The 16,610-nt window shown below is 37.4% G+C and overlaps 2 protein-coding genes across 2 annotated transcripts in view; one reads left to right on the top strand and one right to left on the bottom strand.

Annotated features, from left to right (window-relative positions):
* The window catches only part of LOC134653179 (endochitinase-like), an 87,049-nt gene that overhangs the window by 37,998 nt on the left and 32,441 nt on the right, over positions 1 to 16,610 (bottom strand). The window lies entirely within an intron of this gene.
* On the top strand, positions 11,154 to 16,314 carry LOC134662545 (hsp90 co-chaperone Cdc37). The gene is made up of 5 exons (XM_063518808.1): positions 11,154 to 11,194; positions 11,346 to 11,912; positions 12,716 to 12,831; positions 13,067 to 13,256; positions 15,948 to 16,314. The coding sequence occupies exons 1-5, from the start codon at positions 11,162 to 11,164 to the stop codon at positions 16,143 to 16,145; spliced, it is 1,104 nt and encodes a 367-aa protein (XP_063374878.1). The 5' UTR covers positions 11,154 to 11,161; the 3' UTR covers positions 16,146 to 16,314.

Below are 16,610 nucleotides of genomic sequence, written 5' to 3'. Positions count from 1 at the left end.
TATTCATCGGTCATAGACCACAGAGCAACATAGACCTAGGTGCATATGCATAAAGTTCAATTTCAGTTTTGACACTTCGGTGACGTGCGGTCTGAGCACAGACATACAATTCCCGCTCGCGCTTGACAGACAGCAAGTGTGCGAAAGGGAAGCCATCACGTATATGAACATCCCATGAGTGCGAAAAAGTCAGACTACCAATGAGAAAACGTAACCACTTTTGACTTTGACGACGGCCGCGGACGGCCAAGAGCGTATCACGGTAATTTTCAAATTGAAAAATATACACGGATTAGGACAAAAAGTATTACATAAAGTAATTCAGCGAAGATGGTGTATTGTAGTGTGTCGGATTTCAGTGTTACAGTGCCAAATAATCCAAGCAAATACTCATTTCAGAGGATTTATGATATTCCGAGCGAAATTTTCATAGCGATTTTTTTTTTTTTTTTTTTTTTAATTTATTTAGGTAAACAAACAGTCACTAGTAAACAAACAGTCACTAGTTAACAAACAGTCACTAGTTAGTCACTTTTGTCAAATTAACAGCGTAAAAAATGTAAGAAGCCGGTTTATAATCTTCATTATAAGTTTTTCTTCCTTTGTGTGCTAATATTTTATCATATTAGTCTATAATTTAAAATATTTTGTGTAAAAACACAACCTGTTACTTTACGCTAGGGCTTGACAAAATGTTCATATGACAGACATCGATAACTTGTCGGTATATTAATAGCTATGTAATTATTTCTTCACAAGACATAATTAAGATATTAGATTTTATAACCGACTTCAAATAATAACGATTGTTATACCTTTTTGAAGGTGCTCATGTTTAGCGATAAATTTAAACTTCACTTTCCAACACAGTAAGAGTTACATTAAGATAAGTCTGCAACGATTTTGATAGCACACGCAGTGCAAGTGTTATTTATACGTCATAATGTCGTAGAATTTTAACGTTTAAAATAACACATTTGAAAAAGTAGCCGATGAAGCAATCAAACATCGACAGATTATTAATTATGTTGTAACATGACATCACTATTTTTGATCTCACATAGACAATTTACGCACACACTTGCATTTCATTTTTGGTCGCACTTTTGAAGATTGACAGTTGTTCTAGTCATATTAATTCTATGCGTCTGAGAGACAGCTTTTGTGTTTGACACGGCGTGGAAAAGGTTAAGGAAGGCGTCAAAGTTGTCTCGCCTGCCTACGTCTACCCCGACCCCGCCCATGCCACAGAATAAATAATAGTGCTGGGTACTGAAGATATACCTACACTCTAACAAAACGCGTCTATTACGACAGATATAACAGCTAGGTGGGGCAAGCGCGAGCAGGCGTCCGTTCCGTAGGGGTGCGCGTACCTACCATGGCTAGACACCAAAATTGGTGTGGGTCGCATGTACCTACTTACTTACTTGTAGGTAGGTACTTGTAGCAACGCGACGACGCCCATGCTTCTTCGTCGGCATCCACTTGATGGCTATGTTGCCTATGTTAGCCCACCTATCCGGATGCATGCGATAGACGTGGCTAGCCCATTTGAACCTGGCGGTTTTTTTGCCAACAACGTCAGCAATGCGAGTTTTAGAGCGCAGCGTGGTGTTCCGGACGATGAAAGCTTCTTCGTAGACTCTGGCTAGCGATTCGTGTAAGAAAATAAAAATGCGATAAGCCTTACCTGGCAAATAGATCACTTTGAATTGAAATGACAGCTTGAAAATTGCTAGAAAAATACATGAAGTTATATTTTTTAAACTGGAGCGAGTTGTCACTTTTTTTGCCGTACTAATTTGAACCTTATCACCGAGACAGAAAGTTGTTCGTACCAGACTAGAGAAAACGGTCCACTTGAGATAGAAAAACCCGAGCCCTGTGTCTCACTCGCACATGTTGCCAATGTTAAAAAGATACCATTGTGGTAGAAATTATATCAATAAACTACTGAATTTGATTACCTTCTTATACAATTTTAGTGCTATATTCAGATTACAGTTCTGATATCTTTTAAGTAATCTGTAAATAATTATGATGCCAATATTATTAACTGATTACCCCAAGCGCATACACAGCAAAAAAAACCTAAATTTTAGTATGGTAGGATTTGTAGTAACTTTAAATATTAATTGGTATCCCCAACTTGATGACATTTCTTCAAAACACGTGAATGCGAAATTTCTTAAAAATTGTGAAGAAATGTTGTGTTAAAGGTTGTTGGAGTGAATTGCTAATTGTGGAATATTGTTTCACAAGAAAGCCACAATTATTACATTTTACTATAAAAATACAAGACAACATTGTCAAACTCATTAGGGTGACTATGATGTCGGCACGTTGTGAATCGGTCTCACAGAATTCTTATTATTAACGTAGGTAATGTAAAAGTAAGTTTAACTTAATAGGTATGTCTTTATTTCGGCATGTTTAATTTAAGATTTGTTATAGAATAATTGAAGGGATGTTTACAAAAACAACATAACTGCTTAGAGCGGTTGACATTTTTTAAGAACATTGTTAATCGTTTCAGGTGTCAACCAGTGTAGTCAGTTATGTTGTTTTTGTAAACATCCCTTCAATTGCCAAAATTAAAAACCAAAGTGCTTAACTCCTTAACATTACAGACTCTCATTTATACATAATATTTTGTTACGGAAAAGGTGTGTCAAACTGTTTATATATATATGCAATCGATTCTTTATAGGTAGGACACATTTCCGTCAATAGAAAAAAGGCACCAACTTTAAAAAAACGTCATAAAGTCCGTCAACCAAATCTTGTCAGTAGTAAAAGGCGGCAAATTTGAAAAATCGCGGGTTAGCAACACTGTGTTCGAATAATTCCAAAATGCGTGTCATCTGTGTTTTATCTGTGGAATGTGGATCGTGAACGACAGCCGTCACCTTATTTGTTTTCATTTGGTTTTCATTCTGAATCGTTTCTGTTTCAAGAGATATTTCTGCTGTCACCATCAAATACCAATACATTAAATAAGAATAAGCAAAGCTAAGGGGCCTACAATGTACAATCATGCTCATTGATGGTAAACATTACTAAAAATTGAGGTTATGACAAGTACATACTGGAAGAACTCTTTCGAACTTTTAAGATTATGTTCAGTTTTTTTGTTTTAGGGTCAAAAGGCATAAATAAAATTAAAACGTATGCCTAAATCTATCCAACAAGACCATAAATTGTGTCCTGGAAACCGTCCATAGGCCCACATGTCTAATATTTTCAGCAATCAGTTGTGACTATTTACAAAGATGCAATAATACTACAGAGTATTATGCTTGGTTGAAGTGACCCGGTAACATTGGTAACTTCATTATATTTTTTCAATTAATGACCTGAATTATAGTGTAAGCTAAAGTGACCCTTATCTTATTTACCTTTAAATTAAATAAACACCCAAATATCAGTTGTTTTATTTTTAATATGTAATCCTATTGTACAATATATACCAATCAAAAAAATTACACAGGTATGTCATATTCATCCAGAAGAGTACACTAATTTACATTAACAAGTGGCATATTATATTGTAAATAACAAATATATGCACTATCTAATTATCTGCATTTTGATATGATTTTATTTTAGTAAACATAGAAGACATAGATAGGGAACAAAGAGAATATAAGCACTACGACAGGCAGTTGTTTTTGATATCTTCAAATTTGTTCATCATTTTGATTAACATTGTTTTAACATCGCTTTTAAATTGTCCGTCCATGTTTCAAATTTTTTCAATAAACCGCGAGTGACAATTTGAATTAACGTACGCAGGGCGCGCTCAGCGGAAAAAAAAAATCTTTTGGTTCGATGTACATTGCTGCTATTCTTAGCGCAATACTGCTCTTTGAGTGTTGCCCTACTTTAGTTTGCTTTACATTGCTACTGACAAGATTTGGTTGACGGACTATATTTGCTAAACAGATCTTCAATGACGCTTACACTTAAAAAAAGCGGCCAAGTGCGAGTCGGACTCGCCCATGAAGGGTTCCGTATTTAGGCGATTTATGACGTATAAAAAAAAACTACTTACTAGATCTCGTTCAAACCAATTTTCGGTGGAAGTTTACATGGTAATGTACATCATATATTTTTTTTAGTTTTATCATTCTCTTATTTTAGAAGTTACAGGGCGGGGGACACACATTTTACCACTTTGGAAGTGTCTCTCGCGCAAACTATTCAGTTTAGAAAAAAATGATATTAGGAACCTCAATATCATTTTTGAAGACCTATCCATAAATACCCCACACGTATGGGTTTGATGAAAAAAAAAATTTTTGAGTTTCAGTTCGAAGTATGGGGAACCCCAAAAATTTATTGTTTTTTTTTTCTATTTTTGTGTGAAAATCTTAATGCGGTTCACAGAATACATCTACTTACCAAGTTTCAACAGTATAGTTCTTATAGTTTCGGAGAAAAGTGGCTGTGACATACGGACGGACAGACAGACGGACAGACGGACCGACAGACAGACAGACAGACATGACGAATCTATAAGGGTTCCATTTTTTGCCATTTGGCTACGGAACCCTAAAAAGCTGAAGTGGACAAAAGGGAAGCCTACCTTTATGAACATACCATGAGTGAGTGCGAAAGAGGCCGACTACAAATGAAAGAAAAAACCCGACTACTTAAAATTTCACTTTATTTAGAAAATGACACACCCTACTGATATATTTCATGTTATCCTAATATCCCACATACAGATGTCTTATGGTCACCCTAATTAGAACGAGATGCAGGGCTCTAGTTTGACTTCTCATGTGGACACACTTTTTGGTCAATGTACTCGATCCAGTTTATTAACTCTAAATCCGTGGAAAAATATAAATCAGATTTTAGTAGAAAGGAGGCCTGAACTGAAATCCGAAGTTTGGATTCCCAAACCTAACCTAACCTACATAACGACCTTTTTCAAATTGCAGATTTTTCTGCTGACAAAATTTCATTGCCAGACTATAAGCAGACTACCTATAATATAATAGGCATAGGTATACTTATATGACTGCACCGTAAGATAGTGAACCCGTTAGTTTATAATCTAACGTAGGTTAGGTTAGGTTAGTTTATAATCTCCCTACCGTCAGTTTATAATTTAACTAGCGAGATTATAATCTGACGAGTAGGGCTTGCAAATATTCGAAACTTTCAGATATTCGAATATTCGACTTTTTCTGACGACGTATTCGAATATTCGAATAATTATTCGAATATTATAAAAAATAAGAAAAGGAACGAGAAATCGGTTCATTATCGTTTTATTCAAAAGCTTTTTTCACATATTGCTAAATCTAAGGATATTTGGCAGAATCCACTTATTTGACTAGATTTTATCATATAATCATATATCATATAAATAGTATTTACAAGATGCCCACATTTATAAAAACAAGTAAAACGCCAAAATTAGACGTATTTAATATTTCTAGATAAAACTTGTTATAAATGCGTCGTCGTTGCGTGAAATAATATAACTTTAACCATCCAAACACCTAGTATGTAAGTATGTAAGATATTTTTTTTGTAGGTAATTATTTTCCGATTTAAATTAACTTGTAATCACTCAGAGGCCTGTAAAAAGGCCTTTAATGTCATGGTATTTTGAATCTTTATTGACTTTATTTGTTTTGGAAAGTTATTATTCCTAATGGTCGGCTAATTATATAATATTGGAATATTTAAGGGAAAAAGTTAGTTGAGTACTGGGTGGATTATTCGTCAGCTAAAGGTGCATGGTTAGATTACCAAGTTGGGCAGGTTTGGTATGATTAAATTTGAGAATTGCGATAAGTGGCAAGGTTTAGACTTCAAAAATTCGCTTAACGTACGCTTGTACTGAATAAACAGAATGACCCTTTAACTTAAAACATACGGACCGTACAAATAACATACTTTTTGATTTCGTTTTCTTTTAAATTGAGTTAGGTTTCACTGTATTCACGAAGTCTATCGAGAGGAATACAGTAAAAATATTATTTCCTTCGTGTTTGGGTACCTACCGTTCCTCATTCACTGTAAATACCCGTAAAATACACAGAAACTGTAACTACAGCGGATGACATAGATTTTTTTATAGTAATAAAAAATATTCGAATATTCGAAACCTGAGCGGCCGAATATTCGAATATCAAAACAGGTCGAATATTCGACAAATTCGAATATTCGAATATTCGAATTGCAAGCCCTACTGACGAGTGTTTAAATATAAAGGAACATGGCAACGCGCAAAACAAAACTCAGATGGCGGCGCTATCGTTAACCCACTATGTTAATTGTTAACCCATGAACACATTTTAGGTACCTACCTGTTTATGGAGAAAATAACTTTTAACTCAGGTACTGCAATGAATAAATTTGTATCATGTTTTGCGAATTTATTTAATAAGAATAATCTAAACAACATGCGGACCTTATACAAATCCTTGATGGGTAACAAGGAATAAAGGAACTCAAAGCTACAATAGAAATAATATTTGAAACTCATATAAATAATTTAATATATTATCATTGGTCATTTTGTATTATTATTTGTTATTAAAAGCTACTTACTTTATTTTGTCACGATTGTATGTTTTGGACCAAATGAACGTTGAACTGAATTTATTTTTTTGATATGGTAATGCGTGCTGTCATATCACTCCAACTCTCTGACCAGTGATTGATTATATTCTCTTTGTCTCTGACTCAAATCCAGTGTAAAAAAAAATCCAGTGCTGCCAACTTGGCATATTGATTCCAGATCTGGCATATTTTCACAGTCTTTGGCATCAAAATTTTCCATTTAGCATCTGGCATACTTTTTAGCATAATTAGTGAATTGTGTCCCTAAGCCAAGTTTGAAACCTACTTGGCAGTGTAATCCATGGCACAACCGGTATAGTACGGCTCTTCTCAGGTGAATTTTTCGCTTCGAGCCTTAAATCTTTCAAACAAAGGCCATTGTCTCTATTATCGCAAATCCGCTAGCTACCGAGTTAGCACGTGCCAGTACAACATTCATATTGAAAAACAACCGGTATCGTCATAGTATTAAGGTTCAAATTTAATGTCACTGATATTCTAGATATTACGTTTTGGTAGTGTAGGACGATAGACCGCCCCGAAGCGATACGGTACTCATATTATTTTGATACTTAGTGTGGTGTTAAAAATGAAACATGGTTATTTATGATAAAGCGTTGTATATTTGTTATATAACAAAATCTAAGGTAACAATGTAAATTTAAGATTAAAAAGATTAACATAGGTATAATCAGATATACTTAATCAATTTCTTATTTATAATTGTTAAAAGTATTTTTTTTGTAATTGTAAGAGAATGATTTATTTAATTTTATTTAGTGTTTTTATTTAATTTAGCTGTCCTTTCTTGCTGTCCCAACTTTATTTGCAACAAAAATTATTTTCACTTGTAATATATTATTTTTGATTGTTGAAGGTTTATAATTATAAGAAAGAAATTGATTATATCTGATTTTTATGACACGATTTTATCTAGTAGTACGTATATCTGTTTATATACCTACACGGAAAAATGTTGATTATACCTATGTTAAACTTTTTAATCTTAAAGGACCCCGCAGCAACCATAGGGAAAAAGTGGTTTCTGTTAAATCTCACGAAATTTTAGTATGATGTTAATTTGGCTCTCTTGATTATTTTTTTGTATGGGCACAACTCTCTCAGAAGTATACTTTCAGAAATAATCAAGTATGTAATTGTCTATTTACGCGACATGTTTTCTAAAATCGATATATTGTTATGACACGCACTGACCGTTACTGACGTTATAAGGTGCAGCCACCAACTGTCAGTCATGTACGCTTGTTTAAACCCGTGTAACAAAGCAAGGATTTCTTGCTGCCATCATCTGCTATAAGTATTTTGCTTATTTTAAGTCATTGATATTGATATTGATATTTATTGAAATCAAATTTATGTGCTTATACCTAATAACATAACGTAGTTATCAAAGATAAAATATTATCTTTATAATATTTCTGTCACGTTGACATCGCATGTTATCAGTTATCTATGTTACGAACGACATGCAAATCAAGACAAAGAGGAGGAATTACGTAAAAATGGTTAACAAACACATATTTTGTATAAAACAATTACATTGATTATTTCTGAAAGTGTACTTCTGAGAGAGTTGTGCCCATACAAAAAAATAATCAGGAGAGCCAAATTAACATCATACAAAAATTTCGTGAGATTTAACTGAAACCACTTTTTCCCTATGTTTGCTGCGGGGTCCTTTACATTGTTACCTTAGATTTTGTTATATAACAAATATACAACGCTTTATCATAAATAACCTTGTTTCATTTTTAACACCACACTGAGTATCAAAATAATATGAGTGCCGTAACGCTTCGGGGCGGTCTATCGTCCTACACTACCAAAACGTAATATCTAGAATATCAGTGACATTAAATTTGAACCTTAATATTAAAACGATACCGGTTGTTTGTCAATATGAATGTTGTACTGGCACGTGCTAACTCGGTAGCTAGCGGCTTTGCGATAATAGAGACAATGGCCTTTGTTTGAAAGATTAAGGCTCGAAGCGAAAAATTCACCTGAGAAGAGCCGTACATAACATCCTACCGCAGTAATAGACGAGAGTACTGATATTTAAAGAAATGTTGAGGCGAAAGGTTGAATTCCCATAAGAAAATTGAATCTCGCGCCTTTTTCACTTACAAAGTGGGTGTGCCAGCCAGAGTGTAACTATATTTTTTGTTGTGCCTATTTTACATTAGCCACATCACATTAAATTTGACAGCACACAGGCTTGTTTTAAATTTTCCAATAAATATATGCCATTCTTGTCACAATTAATCGAGAGAATCGGGCTATGCCTTCTCTGCATCAACTGTAGACGTGCGCGCCGTGCCGTGTGGTGCCGGCATCAGAAAAGAATAGCACCACCCCATCTCGTCCCGTGGGTGTCGTATAAGGCGACTAAGGAAAAACTGGCGACAGATATGCATATGAGCAAGGCTCGCCCGTATCCTTAGCGGGGTCCTTGCTCACAAGAGCTGTGCGCGCGCCAAATCGAAAAAAAAAAAAGACCTAAAATTTGCCGGCGGCGGCGCGCCGGCATTTTAGGAAGCCGCGGCGCGGCGGCGCCGGCGTGTGGCTATTTTTTTTTTTTCATTTAGGTATTACCTACTAAAAACTGCAATTATTGACCGGATTTCTATTGCAAAAGTGAGCAAGGCTTTCCAGCATAACAAGCACGCTATGCCAGCGTGGTTCTTGGACCGGCAAATACCTACTGAGCACGCTGGTTTCGTACCTGGGCGGGGGACACGGGAGCAGATCTTTAACGTGCGCCAGATCATCGCACGATCAGCCGTGAATGGAACAAACCGCTAGTTTTATGCTTCATAGACTATGCCAAAGCATTTGACTGTGTCAGATGGGGAAACATGCTGAACGTGCTCTCTGAGATGGGTGTCCATCTGGCATATCTCATAGAAAATCTGTACGCCGAAAGTACTGCCTGAGTCCGCATCGAGAATACGCTGTCAGGTCAGTTCAAGCCGGAAAGAGGAGTGAGGCAGGGCTGTATATTGTCGCCTAAGCTCTTCAATATCTACGGCGAATACATTGTACGCAAGGCCACCAAGAACTGGGACGGCGGCATATCGATTGGCGGGAAGACGATATGCAACCTGCGCTATGCTCTTGGCTTCCGATGAGGAGGAGATGAGTCAACTGTTCAGACGAATAGAAACCGAAAGCATCAAATTAGCACTTCACGTCAACCATGCAAAGACCAAGCTGATGTTTGTGTATCGCAAAAAACCTCCTCCACGATGCTTAGAACTAAAGGATCTCGATTGTGTTAGCGCCTTCATCTACCTCGGCTCACTTATATCTAGTGATGGTAGCTGTGACGGAGAAATCCGGAGGATTCAAATAGCGAAGGTAGCTATGGCTCGGCTTGATAAGATTTGGAAGGATCGTAGCATATAAAGACGGACGAAGGTTAGACTTGTGCGTTCTCTGGTTTTCCCAATATGTATGTATGGATCCGAGACATGGACTAACCGAGCCATTCTGACCAAGCGTATTAACGCGTTTGAGATGTGGTGTTGGCGCCCGATTCTAAGAATACCGTGGACGGCAATGCGTACCAATCGGTCCATACTGGAGGAGCTACGCATTAAACGCCGGTTGTCGACGATATGCCAGGACCAAATGCTTTCATACTTCGGACACCTCTCACGTCGCTCTCCGGAGCGCCTGGAAAGAGTAATAATGACGGTCAAAGTTGAAGGCGCGAGACCTCAGGCCCCTCCTCCTACTAGATGGTGTTCTTAAATCACGGTACCTATGCAATTAAAATTGCACGAGGCCATGCGGGCATGCGCTTGGCGGGGAACAGAACCCTATGGAGGCACCTGGTCTTCAACAGAAGGACATGATGTCACGATTCTCAGTATTGAGGGACCGACTGAAGAAGAAGATGCCAGCGTGTTGGATAAGATGTTTTAATGGTAGGCACATGTTCTACTCTACCGAACTCGTCATTGTAAGAGCTTAGATCGCTTGGTTCTGATGCTGGACCTGATTCTACCTCTTCCTTATCACTAACCGGGTCACGCCGAGTCCGCGCCGAGTGGACAAGCCGGCGGCGGCGGCGCGGCGCGCACCTCTAATCAACTGCTACAAAGTGTGGAGAGCCACACGAGTCACGTTTCAAAGAAATTTGGCATTAGCTAACCAAGTCGGTGCAAAGTTAGCTTGGTCTGACTCTATAAAATTTTCAGAAACAGTATTGTTTGATTTATGTGGAAGACCCTCATTTTTAGTTACCTACATATTGCTTAGCATTTTTTTAGCACATTTCTGGCATAAGCTAGACATAAGTATGGCAATTTTTCAAATTTCGAGTTGGCAACACTGCTCAAATCGTCAGGCAGGATCAGAAAATTCAGAAATATCAGAATTTCGGAATCGTCTAGAAATTTACATTCGAGAAAAAAACACAGCGACTGTGGACTGTGGATTTTTTAAATAAAATCATAAGTGATTAAGTGAACGCCTAGTGAAAATCTAAGTGGTGTGTATCTTCAAAAAATACAGTGGTTCTATAAACATAAAATATTTTGTGAAAATGGTGGACTACAGCAAATGGAAAGATATTGAGGTTGGTATAATAAAATAAGCCGGTCATATAAATAAATCTAACAGATTATTAAGTAATTCCCATCTTCCACCTACTAGCGTTATTAAACCCATAGTTTACCAATAATTAACTGATTTAAATAGTGTAGTCACAATAAAAATGCGTTTTGCAGATATCTGATGACGAAGATGAGACGCATCCAAACATCGACACACCATCACTGTTTCGGTGGAGACACCAAGCACGTCTCGAGCGCATGGAAGAGAGAAAAAGGGAAAAGGAGGAGTTCGAACGCAAGAAGAATGAAACAAAGAGAAAATTAGCGGAAGCCAAAAGCAAACTCGCTGAAATCGGTTCTGATGGGCCTGATCTAGAATCATTAAAAAAAACATTGACCGAGTTGGAAAAAGAAGACAGAGAGCTTAAAAACAAGGAAGAAGAGCTTAAAAAGAAAGAGAAACAGACACCATGGAATGTGGATACAATCAGTGAGCCCGGTTTTACAAAAACCGTTATTAACACAAAACCCTTGCGTCCGAAGGACGAGAATTTGACTGAGGAAGAAAAAGAAGAAAAGATGAGGAACTTTATCAAAGAGAATGAGAAACTTTTAAAACAATTTGGCATGTTGGGAAAATATGATGATTCAAGGGCATTTCTTCAGCAACACCCGCAGCTAGCATGTGAAGAAACGGCTAACTACCTTGTGATCTGGTGTATCAACTTAGAAATGGAAGAGGTTTGTACCTACATTCAAAATTTGCTGTTTGCTAATTTTTTAAATCCCATTATCAAGCCCTGCTCTAACACTAGCTGAAAATAGCTATTGTGGCAATAAGAGAGGTTTGTCACTAACTTAGTTCTATCAACTTTACTGTCAGAATGTAATTAACCAAATAAATGAATTGAAAGTCCTGAGGGTGGATAAAAGTGCATGTGCCCTTCTGGTGTTCAGGTGTTTATGGGTAACGATAATTGCTACCATGGAGCTGTTTGTCTGCTTGTTTGCCTCCTATGTTGCATAAAAAAATCATCCTCGCGTCATCCCGGCATTTTTGCCACGGCTCATGGGAGCCTGGGGTCCACTTGGCAACTAATCCCAGTAATTGGCGTGGGCACTAGTTTTTACGAAAGCGACTGCCATCTGACCTTCCAACCCAGAGGGTAAACTAGGCCCGTATTGGGATTAGTCCGGTTTCCTCAAATCCTCATGATGTTTTCCTTCACCGAAAAGCGACTGGTAAATATCAAATGATATTTTGTACATAACTTCCGAAAAACTCATTGGTACAAGCCGGGCTTCGAACCCGCGATTCCAATCCGGATTGCAAGTTGCACGCTCTTACCACTAGGCTACCAATGCTTTTTTTTGCATGTTGCATAAAAAAATTTGGGCAGAAAATGTTAAATTCTGTAAACCTAAATCTTGTTGCAAAGTGACATATTTACAAATTTCCTCTTATGGCTGCTTTCTAATCATAGTGTGTTATGATGAAACAATTAATATGCGCACTTTAACTGAGACTTCATTTATCATTACAGAAACATGACCTCATGGCCCATGTAGCCCATCAAACAATTTGCATGCAGTACATTTTGGAACTCTCCAAACAACTGGATGTGGACCCTAGAGCATGCATTGGATCATTCTTCTCAAGGTGAGTCATGTTACTATAACTCTGGATTGTGTTAGGATTAATATGGTGACAAAGCCTCGTTTGAGAAACTACTTTTCCTTTTAAGTTGTATGTATATTCTCTTCATTTTCATTCTGCCAATTGCAATAAGAGATCCAAACTGTAGGAGAATAGCTAACATTTTAGTGGCAGAGGTGCACTGCTAAGCAACTATTGGAATCTAATTTATTAATAAATTTGCATTGTTTGTATACAGGATACAGGTGGCCGAGAAAACATACAAAGACTCATTTGATGATGAGCTGAATCAGTTCAAAGCTAGAATCCAGAAGCGAGCTGCAGAGAAGATTGAGCAAGCCATCAAGGAGCAAGAAGAGGAGGAAAGGAAAGAGAGACTTGGACCTGGAGGGCTGGACCCTGTCGAGGTGTATGCAGAACTTCCTGATGTGAGCATTACACATTTCTATATTTTTCCTTAATCTGTGTATGTGGCGTTGGTTGTTAAAAAGGTTGATTTAAAATTGAAACTGACAGGATTGAAGGAAACAGTTTTTTTATTTTTGTCTTGTTGCAACATTGTATAATCTGCTCCAGAACTTTTCAAGTACTCTCTTCCTAGTAATCGTAAATGAGGGTGATTGTATGTTGATTATATGGAGCGACATAATCGCTAAGCGATAAAGCTCTTCAATAAAGATAAAAAAAAAAGTACTCTCTTCCATCAGGTTATGTTATCCCACCAGGGGCGTATTTACCCTAGGGCCAAGGGGGCCATGGCCCGGGGCGGCAGACCGCGGGGGGCGGCGAAACCGCCTCCTCGCGGCTTTTTCTGGGCGCCTTTTATAATCAAACTTAGCTATATTTTTTATTATATTTTAATTGACATTTAAATTAATAAACAAACGAACGCATCAAACCCCACCAATTGCTTAAAATATCTACCAACAAGTACCTAAATTAAGCAACATTTTCGTTCAAGAAGTATTAGTACGGCGCATGTAGGGCGTGATCACCGCCTACGAAAATAAAATGAGCTTGAGGCAACTAAGCTTACTCATAAAAAATAAGGGCCTTAAAGAAGCATTCCCATATGTAGAAATTGCATTGCGCATTTTTCTTTGCACCGCAGTGACTAATTACAGTGCAGAACGATCATTTTCTGCACTCAAAAGAATAAAAAAATTATCTACGCTCCAGGGCCCGGCCACATGTCAGCGGTGCGACGCCGCCGCCGCCGCGCGGCGTCGCCCGCCGCACGCAAAACTTTGCGGTGCCGAGCGGCGTGCGGCGACGCGTGCGATGCCGCGCTGCATAGTAAAATATAAAATTCGACTACCAGTTGTTTGATCAGACATGGATCCCTTCATAGCGATAGCGGTTCGCCAAAAAACGCTGCAAATGGTGTTAAAGGTATGAAAATCGGTACGATTGATCTTTAGGACATTTGAAACAATTTGACCCGAAGCACCAACAAATAAAAAAAACGAGAGGATTTATGACGTCATCTTGTTTTGTATAGAATAAAAAAAAATTGTTTAAAAACCTATCGTGTGTGGTATTACACGAAAGGTCTTTCTGAGCCGATTCCAAAAATATATCACATCATTACATTTGAGTACATATATTTTTTTTAATTATAATAAAACTAATTTTCAAGACATACCAAGTTTGAGCTTCTCCAGATACAATACCGTTAAAATTGTTTTGTAAAATATACTTCAAATTATACCTAATATCCACATGTCTAATCCTAATAAAGCAATTTTGAAAATATTTACATTTAGTTTTTTTTTTAATTTTTAAATATCCTCATATTAGGTATAATTTGAGGTATATTTTACAAAAAAATATTGAATGGTATTGTATCTGGAGAAGCCCAAACTTATTGGTATGTTTTGAAAATTATTTTTATTATAATTAAAAAAAATGACTGAAGTGTAATGATATGATATATTTTTAGAATCGGCTCAGAAAGCCCTTTCGATTAATAGCACACACGATAGCTTTCTAAACATTTTTTTAAAATTCCATACAAAAAATAGTTGACGTCCTTATCTCGTTTTTTTATTTGTTGGTGCTTCGGGTCAAATTGTTTCAAATGTCCTAAAGATCAATCGTACCGATTTTCATACATTTAACATCATTTGCAGCATTTTACTGAATTTCTCGGTGTACTGCCAGCGCTATCACACGTGTTCTGCTCTTGCTGCTGTTAAGAAGGCGAAGAAATAAAAAAACAATTGAAAAGAAAAAATTGGGTGAACCCATATCTTCGTATAATGAATGAAGATGGAAATCATTTCAAAAGAAAATACGAGGCGTTGAAGATGACTGAAAATAAATTTTATAACTAGATATTTTCGAATGTCTGTGCCGTGTTTTGAAGAACTTTTAAGCAAAATATCACCTCGACAACAGCAAGAGCAGAACACGTGTGAAGGGATTCATGTCTGATCAAACAACTGGTACCTAGTCGAATTTTTATTCTTTACTATGCAGCGCGGCATCGCACGTGGCGACGCACGCCGCTCGGCGGCACCGTGGCGCCGCCGGGCGGCACTGCTAAATTTTGCGGTGCGGCGGGCGACGCCGCAGAGCGGCTTGCGGCGCCGCTGATGTCGCACCGCTGACATGTGGCCGGGCCCATCAGCGAAGAGCGCCTGAATAGCTTAGCTCTTCTTAATATAGAAGCTGAGCTGACAAACGTTTTAAATTACGACAGCGTCATTGATGATTTCATCAACCAATTTGTACATAGGAAAACAATGTAAATGCCTATGTGAGTAAATGTTTAGTTTTTTTTTATTTCACACCCCAAAGGTACTTGTTGCAGGTTTTTTCCTAAATAAAATACTTTATCGTCACTGATGAAGGGGGGCGGCAAATCAAAATGGCCCGGGGCGCCAAATTTGTAAATACGCCTCTGTATCCCACTGTCATTAAAACACAATATGATGAGACATGTTGAATCCATAGGCTGTTTTGATTATTTGGAGAGTTGAAAATTGTTTTGCGAGTCAAGTCCCTTTCCTTTTATTTGATCTGAATCGAATATTCGTATTAGGTATTCTGCATATTCGGCCCGTCTCTACCATAGCTACCCTGTCTAGGGAAAAACTAACCAAGCACTATTTCAGGAACTGAAAAAATGCTTTGACACACAAGATGTTCCATTGCTTCAAGCAACAATAGCCAAGATGCCAGAACAGGAGGCCATTTACCACATGAAGAGATGTGTCGACTCGGGCTTGTGGGTACCCGGCAACAATGATGAAGAGCCCACCATGAAAGAGAACAATGCTGCTCCGGCTGCCAGTTCTGATCAATTAGACTGAGACTACAATCACACAAAACGTATTTTAAAAGTATGTAGATGTAAATTTTGAATTCGTTTATGGTGCATCCATTTCAAGAATGATCAAATACAATAACGAAGAAACAGACTAAATTCGTTCAGGTTTACATTATTTCACATTCGTAAAGGGACCGGAAATCCGTAATTGTTTTAATGAGAAATCTGTATTTAGCAATTTGGATGACACTATTTCTTTATTACCTAGTTACATTTGAACAGGAGATAGAAAACTAATTTCCAATGACACCAAGATGTCCAATCTGTCTGTCCAATCTGCAAACAAGATTTCATTTCACTCATAAATTAAATTAAATAAAAGAAAACAGTTATTTGTTTTATTTTTATTACCATTGGATCATATTGTGTATTTTACAGTACATATGGGGCTACTTTTCCGCACTAGTGCGTAAAATAGCACTTTTCGTGCGTATGTCGAAACTTTAAA

This window comes from Cydia amplana, chromosome 1, assembly GCF_948474715.1.
Source record: "Cydia amplana chromosome 1, ilCydAmpl1.1, whole genome shotgun sequence".
NCBI lineage: Eukaryota > Metazoa > Arthropoda > Insecta > Lepidoptera > Tortricidae > Cydia > Cydia amplana.
This window is presented reverse-complemented; position numbering and strand designations above follow the sequence as displayed.

Bases quoted from the DNA above. Each gene is read 5' to 3' on its own strand.
- LOC134662545 (XM_063518808.1), top strand. From the start codon at position 11,162: ATGGTGGACTACAGCAAATGGAAAGATATTGAG. The intron at 11,913-12,715 runs GTTTGTACCTAC...TTATCATTACAG, and splicing joins TCAACTTAGAAATGGAAGAG to AAACATGACCTCATGGCCCA. The intron at 13,257-15,947 runs GTGAGCATTACA...GCACTATTTCAG, and splicing joins TGTATGCAGAACTTCCTGAT to GAACTGAAAAAATGCTTTGA.